This window comes from Pelodiscus sinensis, chromosome 17 (genome assembly GCF_052426305.1).
Source record: "Pelodiscus sinensis isolate ZL-2025 chromosome 17, ASM5242630v1, whole genome shotgun sequence".
Classification (NCBI taxonomy): domain Eukaryota; kingdom Metazoa; phylum Chordata; order Testudines; family Trionychidae; genus Pelodiscus; species Pelodiscus sinensis.
This window is the reverse complement of record NC_143068.1, coordinates 21,566,235-21,582,614: the sequence shown is the minus strand read 5'-3', so window position 1 is coordinate 21,582,614 and position 16,380 is coordinate 21,566,235. Positions and strand designations below refer to the sequence as shown.

Genomic DNA, 16,380 nt, shown 5'->3' with positions numbered 1-16,380 from the left:
GTGGTGATGGGGTTGAGTTGTGGAAAACCCATCCACCCTCTTGCTGCAGTGAATATAAAATGGCAGTGCCTCCACCTGGCTGGCCTTGTACACACTCACTGGTGTGCCTTGAGAGCCTCCAGGAACACACTCATTCCAACATAAATCTGGATCTAATTCCAGCACAACTACAAATCATATACATCTAATAGAACACTTTATAATAAACAATCTTTACTTAACTTAAATAAACCGGGATTAACAGATTAGCAATGAATAGCATTAACAAAACACATATTAATTGAAGTTTATATAGCTGGACAACAGTGACCCCATCCCAGAGTGTGCACACCCCTGGACTAACAGCCCCAGACGCTTGCGTGGGCGCGCTGATGTTGCAGCTGTAGTGGAGATTCGATCCAGGCGAGACAGCAGCTCTGTCCCAGGCAGCACTTTTTCAACAAAGCCCAGAAACTTACTGCCTCATGCTGTGCCTATAGGAAGCAGCCTGCTAACTCCCAGTTCCAACAGGCATCTAGTAGCTGCACTCCAACAGCCCCTGCACTGGGTCAGTGTCCTTGGCAGCAGCCTGGCTCCCCCTTTGGTTCCAAACTGCAAGGCAGAGCCCCAGACTGCTAGGCCTCTTTCTTCAAGCACATGGAGAAAGCAGCCCTCTCTCCCAGCAGAGTCCTTCCTTCCTGTTTTTCCCCCAAGGGCTCATGGGAATTGTTGCTACAATCCTGTGTGCTCACAGGGTGTTTTCAGAATAAAACAGAGGCCCCTTTAGTAAGGGGACTACACTAACAATATTGCTTTTTAAGTACAGCACATGCCTCATTATCTACACACAAATCAATCCCCCCCCCCTTACACACCCTCCCCCCACAAAAGAGAGCTTTACACCCCCAAGATTGGGGACTTTGATTCCACACACAGTGGGCTGGAGAAGAGGGAATAGGGTTAACACTTTTCATGATGTTTTTGCTCATTTAGTACTTTCAGTAGGAAATGCTCAAAGTTCTTGATAAAGTGGCTATTTGAGTCAGTATGGTAGAGTCAGTAGATATGGAGCAGAGGACTGGAATTGGGATCAAGCTAGTCACTTGACTGTGCCTCAATCCTTATTGTATTTTGTTCCAACTATGATTAAGAGCAAACCATTTGCTTCACTTCACATTTGGATGTTAGGTGAAATCTATATTTCAGTGTAAATATGAACGATCATCTATGTAATAAAGGTCTTAGCAAGCAGCATGGTAGTACCTTAAGTGCCAGGGAGTGGACTAAAGAAGCTACAGTAGAAATGAAACAAATGCTGAGGCTAAAAGACTGTTTTCTAACAGATGACAGGAACAAGTTACAAAGCTTTATACAGGGCACGTAATATTGCATGACTAATACAAATCTATAGATTGGTTTATTTCATGGTCTTTTTGTCAGAGTAGGAGATGGAGTCAGGAATCTAGAATTTTATTTTCCAGCGGTCATCACCACTCATTGTGCGACCCTGACCAACTTATTAGCATCTCTGTGGTTTAGCTTGTCCACTTGCAAAGTGGACATAACACCTCAACTGATAGTCAGCTGCAGTGAATATCAAGATTTATAGACTCCAGGGGAGCTGGAGGCCAAGAAAACCTTAGTAAAGAAGTTACACGTGTTCTGAATGCCTTTGTTAGAAGCATTTGGAAATTCTCTCATTATGGCCATGAACTTCCAAAGTCTAAAAATGTGTTTTGGAAATTAACATTCAAGGAGAGATGCCAGTATACAGTAAGAAAACAAAATTATTTCCTTTGTAGGAGAAAAGTAGCAACTCTCACAGAATTCACTGCAATGAATAAAGGATACACTAATTTTATATGTGAGGTCAAATTGCTTGACCTTTTCCAAGCATCACAGACCTGAAGTCAACAGTAGGAAGTTGTGATTGGCTGGGGGGAAGAGGAGAGGAAAATCGGTAAGTCTGATTTTTCTTATTTATGGAACAATACCAAGTAAAGCACCTCCATTGACTTGGACACTAAAAGCTAAGCATATTGTAAGTTGTGGCATGTAACATCTTCCACATTTGACAGGCACTAACAACATACATGCAATCAGACTACGTTCTTGCCACGCATGCTTCGTCTGCGAATATATGGTTTACTTTACCTGTGGTTATACAAAAATAAGTCTCATGGGGAGATACATGATGGATTCGATGGTGTTTCCGTGGCAGGATAATATGCCAGTCCTGCAGAAAGACGACCCAGCAAGGAAGACCGAAGTATGTATGAGACCACTTGTGAATCTGGTTTGTTAAGGTTACAAAGATAGCCAAGGCAAAGACATAACACTCCCAAGGGCATGTTTGGTACAGCGCTTCTGCAAAAAAAGGAAAGTCTGGTTTATTTTACTGAAGAAGCAGATTCCTACTAGGCAGTTTGACTCCTTCATCCTGCCCTTGCTGGTAATTGAGGGGCCACTTCTAAACTATTCTAGCAGTAGCTGACATTTCAGATGTTGGTAAGGCCCAGGACCAAACTGCTTCAGCAATAGACTGACAGCAGAGCCACTGAGTCATGAACAATTCATGAAACTCTAAAATGCCACAAAGTAATTAGGTGGCAAGACTGCTATGCACCACACCAAGTTAGTCAAAATAAATTCAGTCAAATGGATAGTGCTATGGATTTACTAGCAATTGTACAGTTAAATAGGAGAAGTCAAAGCTTTATTAGTCTTTGCATTTATTGAGCTACTTCTGCAAAACGGCAAATTTCTCTGGTTTTTAAACTTAAGCTTTCTTCCTTAATAGCCAGAGTTAAAAGGTCCTTTGGGAAAGAATGAGATGCTAGTTCTTCTGCCAAATTTATATTCTAAAGTCTCTTTATTGAACTTTTCAGTGGGAAACTTTCCTGGAGATAGGATGAGGTGGGCAATAATTTTTGAAGTGGTCGTGGGCAGCCCCAGAAGGCGGGGGGAGGGGGAGAGCCTCAGGCAGAAGGGACAGGGTCAGAAGCTTCCTGTGCTCCCCCACCCACAGACCCTGATTGGCCTGGGGGCAGCGGAGCATGTGAAGTTTTTGCTTCCCCACCCCCAGCACCTAGAGAAAACCGCCAGCTAATTTGAACAGCTGGTGGTTCCCTCTGGTGCCATGCACCCCTGGCAGGGGGAGGAAACTTCACCTGCTCCTCTGTCCCCAGGTCTTGACTGGCCTGCGGGTAGGCGAGTGGCCACAGGCTGGATCAACTGGCTTGGTGGGCTGGATCTGGCCCACAGAGGTTGTCTTGCCCACCCCTAGGGTAAGGGATTCAGACGCAGGAGGGCCTGTGAGGGAGTTTGGGTGGAGGCAGCAGTTGTGGCATGGGATTGGGATGCAGGGGTTTAGGATGCGACCTAGGGCAGGAGGGGGTCAGGCCCTGGGGCAAGCAATTGGGGTGCACGGTCTGGGAGAGAGGATGGACCCAGGAGGGGACAGAGGATAGAAGTGGGGGGAGGCAAAGGGCTGGGGGGGAGGGAGGCGCTGGGGTGCCAGAGGCAGGCTTTGGCCAGGAGATTTACCTGCGAGACTCCTGGCCAGCAGCCCAACTTTCTCAGGCATGAGCCTGCCCCACCCCTGCACAAGCTGCGGGCCATGTGCTATATGAATAAGAGCTGGAGGGGAGGAGGAGTGGTGCTTCCCATGCTGCCAGAAATCGGCCAATGGGATTATGCTGGAGGCAGGAGCAGCCATGAGGCACTACTGCCCCCTCCCCAGTTAATGAAGCACAAAGGGCCCTGCAGCCACTTTTCTGAGCAGCATGCGGGGTGCAAGGCAAGCAGGGAAGTCTTTCTGAGACTCCCTGCTGCCTCCATGGGCCGGATCTGGTGGCTTAGAACGCCAGATCCAACCTGCAGAGGGTGTTTTGCCCAAGCCTGAGATAGAAGATACTTTTGTTACGTGACAGGTTAATCACCCATCATCAAGTATTGGGAAAAGTCTCCCCCTCCTCCATACATCTGCTCCCAGATACAGTTCTTAATCCCTTTCACACACAAGGACAAGACTTATTCAGTGTTCCCAGTGGTGAAGATTCTAAATCTTTATATATATTATATATAGATATGAAAATATGGACTTAGAATCTATATGTCACTACTAATAGCTTAAGCTTACCTGGGGAAAGAGAAACAAACTTGTAGGCCATGTTTGCCAATGGCACTAGTGTCATCATGCAGTTATCTCCATTGGTCTCTATAAAATCATGTCTAGTAATTGCTGTAGGGTCAATGTGATGTTCTCTAAAAGGTCTGATGAAAGCCTGAAAGAAAAAAGCCAGAGGTGAGAGACCATTACTCATAAGAATGAAAGCATCATACCCAGAGAGTGATAGAAGGGCTTCCATACTACCAAGCACTTAGGAATTGCGGTTCAAGTGGTCAGAAGTAGTGTTTGGAATAATTCATCCATCTGTTGCTTTATACTTGCAATTCTTCACAAAATGCTTCTAACACAGTCCAGTATTTACATTTTAAGCAGTGTTCTAATGTTAACATACCCAGCGGTTTTCATTAGGGATTGTGAAAGTTTAACTGGTTAACCAGTGGGGGCTGGAACAGCTCTCTACTTGCCATGGGCAGGGGGCTGCTCCAGTCATTTGGGGCGACTTGCCACAGACAGGGGCTGCTCCGACCAGGATGCTGGAGCAACCCCTGCCTGCAGGGTACCTTGGCCTGCCATTGGCAGGGACTGCTCCAATGTCCCAGCCAGCAAAGCTCGTGCCTGCGACGGGAGCAGGTATGTGCCCAAAGGAACATGCAGGGGCTGCTCTGGCCAGGTTAGAGCAACCCCTCCTCCCCCCACTCACCACTCCTTTATTGGTTAACCGGTTAAACAATGTGTTTAACTGGTTAGCCAATTAAATGGGATTTTACATCCCTACTTTTAATCTCCAAGTGCTCTATAAAGATCAATATGTATCATCACAATTATACAGATGGGGGAGAAGCACAGAAGTTAAGTGACTTGCCTAGCTATGTGACCTTTAGCAACAGCAGATTTGGGAACAGAGACCATTCTACTTACTGCTGATCTACTGTTACTTTTGCTTATTAATACTGCCATTCATATGGCATACAATAGAGTTGTATGATTGGTAGACAAACAGAAAGTGACAGATAAATCAGCACAATGAAAATGAAAGGCTTCTACAAGAGGAGAAATGAAAAGTAAGCAGGTCTCAAACAGGAGACAAGACAGAGTTATGCAACAATGATAGATGCGTGTAAGCATCTTTTCGTCTCATTATACAGGAGCCAGGATTAGTGAAACTGAAACGCAACAAGTTTAAGACTGATCAGAGGAAATTTTTTCCAACATGGGTGCATAATCAACCTGTGAAAGTCACTACCGCAAGATACAATAGATTAGAAGAAAGCATTTACATGAACCATAGATACATCTAGAGGTACATTATATATTCTGGGGACTTTATGGGATGTGAACCCTCTTATTTCAGGACACCCACTAAATAAGGACCAGGAAGGAACCAATCCATAAGAACAGGTGGATTCATATTGTCCATTACAGAAATTCTCTATGGCACTTTCCTCTCAACATCTGGTCTTGACCACTGAAAGGGACACGATACTGGACTAGAGACACACCATTGGGTTGATATTCAGAAATAGGAAATTCAATTTTACCTGAAACCAAGTTGCTGGAACAACCTGTTATTGGTTCTCTAAGCCAGTGGTCCCCAACCATTTAAGGGTGCCGGGTGCCAGAGGGCAGGGCCCCCCCATAGCCACACACCCGGGGCCGGTTCCCCCCCCCCCAAACGCCACGCACGCCCAGAGCGCGGGCAGCCAATCCGCAGCGCTCCCGGGGCCGGCGCTCACCGTGCGCCACATGCCCGGGGCCAGGCCAGCCCCGAGCACTTGGCAGGCGCACACAAATGCCCCCGCGTGCGCCATGGCGCCCACAGGCACCATGTTGGGGACCACTGCTCTAAGCTTTCAATTTGGCTTGACCATACTTTTGTTTCCATAGCAACAGCTGTATGTTTATACCAGTGTTTCTCAAAGCAGGCCTCAGGCCTGCTTTGGGAAAGCCACTAGCAGGCCCACCCTTCTCTTTACCAAAGGGTCCATAGCCATGGAGCTTCATGGCTCCAGTTTGCCATTTCCAGCCAAGACGAGCTGTGGAAAGTGGCGCAGCCTGGGCCTTGCCACTTCCAGTGGCTCCCCTTGGCTGGAAACGGCAAACCTGAGCCGATGTTAGCCACAAGGCTCTGTAGCTGCGGACCCTTTAAGTAAACAAAGTGGTACTGGCCCAAAGTGAGCCTGTGGTTTATACTATACCTCTGCCATTATAGCACTTAAGTACATGTGAAGGGTACCTTACAAATCAAATAGTCAACCAACTCTGAAGAACATTTCTACTGAGGGTTATTGCTCTCTGGTTGGTATTCTATTTAGGTTCCCTTGAATGCTACTGAAATAGCTTGATAAAAGCATTCTCTACGCTGGGAAATTCTTGAGAGTCCACCCAGAATTCAGACATTTCCAAGACTTGTTTCACTACTGCTTCATAGCATCTAAGTAGCACTGAAATGTACCTACAAGTTTTAAATGACACTATTGGTGCCCACAATACACTATAGAAATTTGGACTCAATCTTCTGATGCTAGGAATAGGAGGGAAAAAAAAGTAGCGAACATCTCCAAGGCAGAGATCACAACCCTTCATCTACTGATGCTCATATTCAGTGAAACTTACTTGAAACCCCACAAAATATCCAGATTTTTGTGTTACAGATCACTCCCTTCCCCTTCTAAGGTCTGAGAACATTGTGTGATGACACAACATGTATAGTATGCTGCTATTCCCAATCAGAACATGGCACATTAGAGAGAGTGCATGCATAAGAACTCAACCCTCCTGGCTTTTAATCAGACTAGAGGAAGTTTAACTTGGTCATAACTCTGATGCCAACATACCAGGCCAACAAACGTGGGATAGGGAGAGAAGGACAACAAAACCGGACAAAGCAGTAGAAAAGACAAGACAGACAACGTTTCTATATAGTGCACACACATTAAAGATAACTGCAGCTTCCCCTAAAATGATTTAATTTTTAAAATTTAAAATCAAAGTCTCAAACCTTTCCAACTATGGGCAGCTCCACAGATCCCCAGGTGTCAGCTCCCCAGTGCACTAATCCCGACAGAAAGTCAGCTGTAATAATTCCTGCAACTGCAAGAAAACAAGTGTTAGGAATCCAGAGTATTGTTTGTGTCCACAGTCCCACTGAGAAAAATATCCCACCAATGCTATTCTCTGGACAGATGTACACTCCCAAAACACAAGAAACGTCTGGCCACTCTGAATGCACAACGGTCAACTTTCATGAAAAATGGGTGATCTTATTAGAGGCCATTAAAAGATTAAGTTTTCTTTTAACTGACAGCGACATCTTGGCTTTGACCTTTAATCTTAAATAATTTTCATACCACTCAGTCTAGATGTTTCAAAATAATTTACAAAGTCAACTAAACCCATTACAGCTTGAACCTCTCTAGTCTGGCATGATTTTAATTAGCTGGGTGTCCACGTATAGGTGTGGCTAAGTTTCCAGCAGTCCTATAAAATGTGTTTACAGCCACCAGTCCTGGCTTTCAGTGTTCTGTTTGGTTTAGTTCTAACGCTCCCCTAAATGTCTTCTAAGAGCCCAGCAAGCAGTGGACAGGTGGGTTATGTTGCTAGATGATACTGAGCTCCTGAGGTTTGGCAAACTCTGGTTTGGCAGTAGTCAGGTCCTGCGAGTGCCAGGCCAGAGAGGTTCAATCTGTACTTCTAAAACCTAGCTTTACATTGAATATGATCCTCACTCAAGTGCCGTGGGCCCGGGGCCAGCACCGCTGCCCGAGCTGCGCGCCTTGGCCCGGCACCGGCGCCGCTCGAGCGCCGCGCGCCCGCATGTGCCCTGGGGCTGAGGCCACCTGAGCGCCTTGCATCCGGCGCGCGCCGGGGCCGGCCCAGGTTGTCAGTGGGCATGCACAAATGCCCCGGTGGGCACCATGGCGCCCACGGGCACCACGCTGGGGACCAATGATCTAATTCATACAGCCAACATCAAGTGATCAGTTAGTTTTACCTAGTACCTACTCTGTTTAGACCACCCTGGTCCAGATCTGCACAAATATCCATAGCATTCGTGGGCAGCACTAGCCACAATGTAGTTGCTATTTTTGGGCACCCAGCAGAGACTCTACCAGCAAACCCAGGCTACCCACCTTGGACCTAACCAAAGCTTTTCAAGCATGAGCTACAGAGAACTCTCTAAGCTTACTACTAAATATCAGCAACACATGCACATTTTAATACTTAGAAGGGGTATCCAAACAGCTCTGCACTAGGTATGTTGAAAATAAACTAAAACCCTTAAGTATCCTATCAGTTACATGGTTAACCATTAGTTTAGCCCAGGGATGTACTACAGCCTACTATGGGCTCTGCATCTGAACTTGGATCTGGCAGGCAGGCTCAGTTCTGGCATACCTGGTGGCTCTAAATTCAAACGCAGAGCCACAGCAGGGCAGGCAGAGAGTGGAGCCAGCTGCCAGGACTGTGTGTGTGTGCTGGGAAGGGGTGGAGGTGCGGGGAAGGGTAGCCAGCTCCCCATGCAAGTAACATTAACAGGTAAGCATCAGCTTATTGGTTAACCAGTTCACTGGTTAACTCCAACATCCCTACTCTTCACAGCAAGACTATTTACAAAGTAAGGTTGAAAGCCTAGCAGACTGCTAGAGGGTGCAGCCACCTACAACTGATGCTGCTCCTCGTTGCACTGAGTCCATATTGATGATTTCCTGCAGAAAGAGAAGGTTACTCACTCTGTGTAGTAACTGGAGTTCAAGTTTGGATACACTTCTCCAAATTGATCTGTAGGCCCAGAGAGTCGAACAGTGCTCTGGTGGTAGCAACTGCCTGCTCTATGTCATGCGCCGTGGCTCCCCTTATTACACAGTTGTCTAGGTATGGGAAAATGGTGACACCCATTCTTCTTAAGAAGACTTGTGGTGCTGCTGAGAGCCCGAATGGTAGCACTTCATATTGAAAGTGCCTGTCTTTTACAGTGAACCTCAGGAATCGTTTTGGGATGGGTGTATTGTGATATGAAAGTACGCATCTTGGAGGAGGACATGGAGAGCCAGCCAATCCCCCTTTTCCAAGGCAGGAATAATGGTAGCTAAAGTTATCATTTTGAATCGTTGGTAATAAATCGGTTTGGTTTTCGGAAATCTAATATCGGTCTCCACCCCCCGACTTCTTGGTGGTCAGGAAGTAGTGGGAGTAGAAACCCTTCCCCTGTGCTTTGATAGAACCTCTTCTATAGCCCTCAGTTGTAAGAGGTGCTGTGCCTCCTGCGCCAGCACAAGTTCGTGAGAGGGGTCCCTGAAGAGGGGACGGGGTGGGTGGGAGGGGCAGAGATTGTTGGTGATGTGGTATGGAAGTAAACAGGAGGCAATAAACATTTTCAATGATCTCCAACACCCATTTGTCTGTGGTGATGTTCTGCCATGCTGGATAGAATGCAGCCAGTCTGCTGCTAAATCATGTATAATGTTTGTATTGCTGCCTTGGAGAACTCAGTGCTGTCTGACCCTCAGCTAGACCTTCAAAATGCTTTTCAGGATGTTGAAGGCTGTTGTGCGGTTGCCTGGGTAGAGGCCAGCCTGCGTCTCTTCTGTCCAGGCCGTCGCCTATTGTCGTAATGCTTTGGTTGCTGATTCAACGGGACTGGTCTATAGCACTGCACAAAAGGTTTTCCCTGTTTCTTTTTGTTTGATAGTACCTGTATGCCTAATGTCCTCAGAGTGGCTCTGGAGTCCCTCAGTGTGTGCAGGGAAGTGTTGGTGGACTCGGCAAATAGCTTCATTCCCTCTGACGGTAGATCTTCAACTGTTGATTGCACATCCCTTGGGAAGCCTGACAATTGGAGCCACCACGCCCACCTCATGACTACTGCCGATGCCTGCAGGTCTGTTCTGGCAAGCAACGCCCCTTCCTTCATGTTCGCACTGTGCTGTTCCTTTTCATTGTCAGGAAGCTCTGTAATAAAAGTCAACAGTTGATCAAATATATGGTGTGTGCTTGGCAAACTTGTTTCCAATCCTGATTTGAAGGCTAGTAGATGAGTAGGCCTTTCTGCCCAATGCATCCAGGTGCTTCCATTCCTTGTCATGTGGGCCTGTGCAGATCATCTGCTTTGGTTAGCAGCTTTGACCACTAAGGAATTTGGTGAAGGGTGCGAAAACAAGAATCCCACATCTGTTGGGGCTACGTAGTATTTTCGATTGGATCTTTTGCCAGCTGGTGGAATGCTGGTGTCTGCCACAGGGCCTTGACTGGGTCCATCAGTGCTTCATTCATGGGGATGGCTAGCTTAGTTTGTGACAAGGTGTGTAAGATGATCGTGAGTTTGTGCTGGATCTTGGGCATAGCGGAGAGCAGACTGTCCAGAGCTATTGCCACCCTCTTAAAGAGCTCTTGGAAAGACTTAAAACCATCCCTACAATGGTTGGTAGGGGCATGATTGTGTCCTCAGGTGGCAAAGATGGAAGGTGCTTGTTTGGTATTGAGTCCAATGTTCCTTCTGCCCCTGTGACATCCATTTCCTCTTCTTCCTCCGACCAGGTGAAGTGCTCAGGGGAGACTTTGGGGAGCTCCTGAGTCTGGTACCCCAAGATATCTGGGGCTGTAGGAATCTGTAGGCTGCACATGGGTCCCAGTATGGCCAGTTGGGTAGTGGGAGCCATTGTGGTTGTTGCCACTACTGACCTTGTAGTGGTTTAGGCGACGAAGTTCTTGGGTACTCTTGTATAGAGAGCTGCTGCTGCCGCCGTCGTCCTCCTCCTCACTCAGTAGCAGGGGCACTGAAGCCAATGACGAAGAGAAACTGAGCCTGCAGGAATTTAGGGTGCCTCCGCAGGTGAACTGTGGTGTCCCCAGTACCGAAGCCACTATCCAACTCCCTTGTGGAATTGTGTTTGCTCTGCAGCTATAATACTATTATAGTCTTCCTGTGCACTTAAGTCTCATGTGCTGAATTCACACCCAGAGAATTGCACTGACTAAAAAGGTGCATTAATTTCTCAATATACAATTGCACTTAAGCTGTCAAAAGCAGCAATATACCTCCCCACCCATCTTCCTCAGTGTCAGCCGACAGTCAGGGCAGTGAGTCCCTTATGACCGGCTGAAGTTCTTTTAAATTGTGCTTGGTTCTGTTACAGCAACTGAAGGAGTCAGGTTAAAGCTTAAACAGTTACTATTTTATTGTTACAGGGTAAACTTAGCTGTTAAATGCTACTACTGTGTTACAGATAACACAGACACTACAAAGGACAGGACAGAAATTACACTAATAAGTCACTTACAGGTACCATGAAACCCTTTGGTTCTCTGAGCTCTTATTAAATGCATGCAAAATAGACAGATAGCAGGTATATATTCTCACCCCTGCGTTCCAGACTTGGCGTGGCCAGCGTCTTTCTCTCAATCCCTCGGGAAGAAGTAGGGCGAGGTTGGGCGTCCCACAGACCTCGGGAGACAATCAATACCTGCCAGCAGGTATAGATGATTGGAGCTCAAATGGGGTGGGCTGCTGAACCTCTTTTATACCCCTTGGGTCATGAAGGCTTCTTCCTAGGCTCAAGTGGCCAATTAGGAAAAATGGCTTTGAATGCCAAGTTTCCCACGAAGGGTGCAAAGCATAATTCACACCTGGGAAAATGCAGACAATGGGCACCTCTGGTATGTGATGGGCGAAGATTCCTCTCCTGGGACAGTGCAGGCGTGTCAATTACTGGTACTAGCCATCAGGGCGACGGGAGGCCCCGGGTTGTCAGCTAGCCCATTTACTGTCTGGTTTCTGTTTATGGTAGAGTCAGGGACAGGCAGCAAACCTGTGTTCCCAGGGCATCAAAGGCTGACTGCCTTTCTCTTGCTCTCTGGGAGGGGGGGGGGAAACAAGATGGGGCTCGTGGAAAAACAAGATGGGGTTTTGTGTCTGGCTACACTCAGTTTCTGCAGTAAAGCCATTCAGTAGATGCATAACTAAATTCTCATAAGTCTGCAAAGTGTAATATGCAAATACCTGTTAATAAAGTGTTTATCTTGGGAGAATCATAAGGAAATGTTACCCAACTCCTGCCAAACTAAGAATCACAATAAGCTTTCAATCTTGTGTCAACCGGGTACCTTGAATTGAGATAAGAAATAAATAAGCGCGAGGGGAGGGTGGGGGATCTACAATTTTTAAAAAGGGGCTGTCTAGAAACCAATATAAAGTCTAAAGAAAAAAAACTACACCATTCTATCTAACCCTTGCAATGTAATTGCAAAGCAGAGGCACATGGTGTAGCAACATGTGTACTAAAGGTGGGTATATTTGAGAGGAGCTGGTTAACTGGTCATAGGAAGCCACATAATAGAACTAGTCCTATATCCAGTCACAGTTTCTGGAAGTTTTTTTAAGTGCTCCATTTACATTCATATTAACATTTGAAGACAGGTTCGGTTACAGAAGAGACATCAGACATACTCTGAATTTTTTAACTCTAGAAACAGCTTGTTTTAAAAACTTGCTGATAAGAACAGAGTTATATTTAATAATCTTGTACCACATCAAATTTTAGTGGTTACACGATTGTTTGATAGTCCCCAGGCAAGGCCAGCAGCCAGCCCCACCCTCAGAGAGCCCTCGTCACCTTATGCTGCTGCCTCTGTGTTGGAGGCAGCAGCATGGGGTGGCAGCAGATCCTGTCTGTGGGAGGTCTAAGCTCCCCATGGACAGGGGCTGCTCTGCGGCAGCCTCCTCTGCCGCCCCCACTGCTGCCTCCGATCGAAGGAGCAGTGCAGGGGAGGAACAGGCAGAACTGGTGCTTGGGAGGAGCCAGTTAAAAACCAAGTACTGGATCCTGCCTGCCCTGCCTCCCACTGCCTCCATGGGTGGTGGGGGAGTGGGAGAGAGGGAGGGAAGAGGCAGCTCTATGGGAGCCCATACGGGTGGGGACCTGGATTCCCCCATATACTGGCTTCCACCTGTCCCCCTCACCCTTTGTGCTGCTGCCTCTGATAGAAGCAGCAAAGGGTGGGGGTGGTCAATAGGATTAACCAAGAAGCCCAGGCTTGACTACACGTTGACATCCCTAATTTGCTATCTAACGGGATGGCAATATCTCAGCTACCTCACTGATTCTCCCTGGATCCTCGTCTGCTATTCCAAGCAAGTAGGGGGCTATCGGCTTTTTACTCAGCAGGCAAACATCTTTTCCAGGTACCTTCGGCTAGGCCTACATTGCAGTTAGATAACCATGGCAGGCCCAGGCCAGCTGACTTGGGTTCACAGGCTTGGGCTGAGTTAAGTGTGGTGTAGACATTTCAGCTCAGGAGTCCCAGAGCTCAGGCTGCAGCCAAACTCTCAGGATGATCGAGAGCCTTTAGCCTGAGCCCAGAAGCCTACACTGTCAAACAGTCCCATAGCCCCAGCCCAAGCCAGATGGCATGTGCCAGTCATGGGTGTCTAGTTGCATGGGTGTCTCGACATACTTTTAGACTTCCCATCTAGGTCAGCTCCCCAGTCACAATACATGGTGCTTGTCTCATGGGTCTCCTAAAGCTTGGGCAGAGACAAGCAGATCCTTGTCATTACTTGTGACCCAAACCAGAGATTAATGGTTACTTCATTAGTTTGCCTGGCAACACAATCCTGGCACCTCACTACTGCTCTAATGGGAGCCTCAAACACCACCTTCCCACATGAATCATTTTAGTAAAATGATCTCCATTTTTGTCCAGAAGTGAGACAGGTTGGATCTATCCTAGCCATGAGTTGATGCTGATATGCTTTTTACTATGGGGTTATGGAGCCACGCAGCCTGCTCCAATCAGGACATTCAGATCAGCTCTTGGGACTACTAACAAGAGTGTGTTTGACATTAGCAGGATTTCCGAAGTGCGGATACTTTCATGAAACAAAAGAGCAGCAATCTTTGGTTAATACTCTTCATCTGCACATGTTGCTGGGATTACCGTACACTTGTGCAGCTCACTTTTCCCCACAATATATTTTGTGGGTCCCCCTCATATTTGCCCTTCCCCTTGTCTTTGTTTAGTTAAGCCCAGACATGTCCATTTGCCCCCACCCTGTCATAAGAATGGAACAAACATTATTTGACGATTGGTGTGTTACATTCCTTTTCTCTCTTTTGTCCTGCCTTGTCAGTTAGACTGTAGGCTCTACAGAGCAGGGACTGTCTACTGCTGTACTTGTGCAGTACCTATCACAATAAGTACCTATCATAATAAGACTGGTCCACAGGCACTATGTAAAAAAAAAATGCACATGATTTATGTATGTTAGAGCAAGGTAAGACTGCCTTGTTCTAAGATGGATATGCTAGAAATACAGCTAGCCATTGTGGGAGAGCACTCACCCTTTGGGATTACCCTACATGAAGAATTTGTGGCTTCTATTTAAAAGGGAAAAGGAGTAGGTGGGGTTTATTTAAAAAAAAAACTGAGCTATGGCTACACTAAAGAGCTTACAGCTGCATCGCTAGTATAAACTCTGTGTGGCTGCTGTAAGTTAATAGGAAAGAGCTCTTCCATGGACTTAATTACTTTAGCCTATGTGAGCAGTGGTGGCTATAACAGCAGGAAAAGCTCTCCCACCAGCATAGTGCTGTTCACACCAGCACTTACATGAGTATAAATTATATCACTCAGGGAGATGACTAATTCAAACCCCTTAGTGACATAACCTGTGTCAATTTAATCTGTTGGGTAGCCATAGCCTCAAATGCCACTAAAGCAGAGGTTGTAACAGCTGCTACCCAGTTCTCTCATCTGACTTCCCTACTTCAGTCTGTGTGATGTTAAATTTTGAATAATTGATTAATCCAATAGTTGATGCATTTCACATTGACTATCCGTTTAGTTAATAGGGTGCTTCCTCCTTTGAAGTGTAGTAACAGCCCAGAGGCTGTTGCTACACTTCAAAGGCAAAAGCACCCCATGGAGACTGGGGTGAGCTGGGGACTCCCCTGCTGACTGCGGGCTCCGTGTGGTGCTGCTGCTTTAAATGCCGCGGAGAGCCTGGCGTCAGGTTGCACGTGTCGTTTCAAAGCGGCAGCACCACACAGAGCCGGGGGACAGTGGGGGAGTCCCCAACTGATCCTGGGCTCCACACAGCACTGCTGCTTTGAAACACCACAGCCTGGGGACACTCCAGCTGGGAACCCAGGCTGCATGCAGCGTTTCAAAGTGGCAGCGCCATGTAGCGCCCAGGAACTAGCCCCAGGGTCCACACAGCGCTGCCACTTTAAACTACAACTTCCTCTCCCACCACCGCTTGCTGCCTCTTTCTGATAGAGGCAGCAAAGGAGGGGGGGGGGGAAGCAACTAGTGGACCAGCCCAGTGTTTCTCAACCAGTGGTATGAGTACCCTTAGGGGTACTCGAAAGAAGTCTGGGGGGGAGGAGAGGGAGAGATACATCAACACAACTGAAGTTTGGAGAAAACTGAATTTGTGTTGTAAGTTTTACAGCGCTTTATTATTTTTGTACTTTTTCCACCCAAATATTTCATTGCCTGCCCGGCTACGATTAAATTGTTTTAAACAAATGTGTTGCAATGGTTTAAAAAAAAAAAAAAAAAAAGTGTGTGTGTCTGAAAACTGTAGGGGGGGGGGAAGAGCGGGAGAAGGGAGGGTCTTTTTTATTTTTAAAGGAGTACATCATAAAAAAAGGTTGTGAAACACTGGACTAGTCTGTCAACTATCCAATAACTATTTGCTTATCAGATAGTCAACTAGCTGACTTGTTCACATACCTACACTGAAGTATGTTCTGTGAGCATCATGTGGCTTTGAAACTTTCAAGCTAACTGCAGAAGGAAGAGAAGAAAAACAGAAACATTTCTCTGTGGAAGGTCTGAAAGACTATTTTATATAGTCTTTCGGGAGCAGTCACTAACACTCACCAAGATGAGAGGAAGAGTTTGGTAAGACATGTCTTATTTTAAGGCTGTTTGAAATCTCGGCAAGTTTTAGTAGCCACTTATACCTGGCATTGATGGGGGGGTGGGGGGGGGGGGGAATAATATTTCATAGTTTACAACACCTGGTTTTCAGGCTCTCAAAAACACCTCACAGACATTATGGGATTTAACCTAGTTTTCCTCACAAGACAGGCATTTTAAATGAGGAAATGGAGGTACAGATACTAAATGACTTAAAGCACACAGGAAGCTTATTACAACACATGGAATATAATAAAGGTCTCTGGCCTCCTAGACTTGTGATTATAATTTCCTTCCCTTCTTGTGATGTAGTGAGGTATGGAGGGGAAAAAAAACACAGCCAAACT

General features: G+C 46.6%; 1 protein-coding gene and 1 long non-coding RNA gene across 3 annotated transcripts in view; one reads left to right on the top strand and one right to left on the bottom strand.

The window, feature by feature from the left end:
- Positions 1 to 16,380, bottom strand: part of PEDS1 (plasmanylethanolamine desaturase 1) — a 44,014-nt gene that overhangs the window by 2,725 nt on the left and 24,909 nt on the right. For both annotated transcript variants that reach the window (XM_075901214.2, XM_075901213.2), the window contains 3 exons: positions 7,110 to 7,201; positions 4,121 to 4,265; positions 2,134 to 2,346 (listed from right to left, as the gene is read on the bottom strand). In XM_075901214.2, the coding sequence (XP_075757329.2) occupies positions 2,134 to 2,346; positions 4,121 to 4,265; positions 7,110 to 7,201 (450 nt within the window). The remainder of the gene's footprint in view (positions 1 to 2,133; positions 2,347 to 4,120; positions 4,266 to 7,109; positions 7,202 to 16,380) is intronic.
- On the top strand, positions 960 to 10,090 carry LOC142818852 (uncharacterized). The gene is made up of 2 exons (XR_016347036.1): positions 960 to 1,939; positions 9,801 to 10,090. It is a non-coding gene; the product is annotated as an uncharacterized LOC142818852 (long non-coding RNA).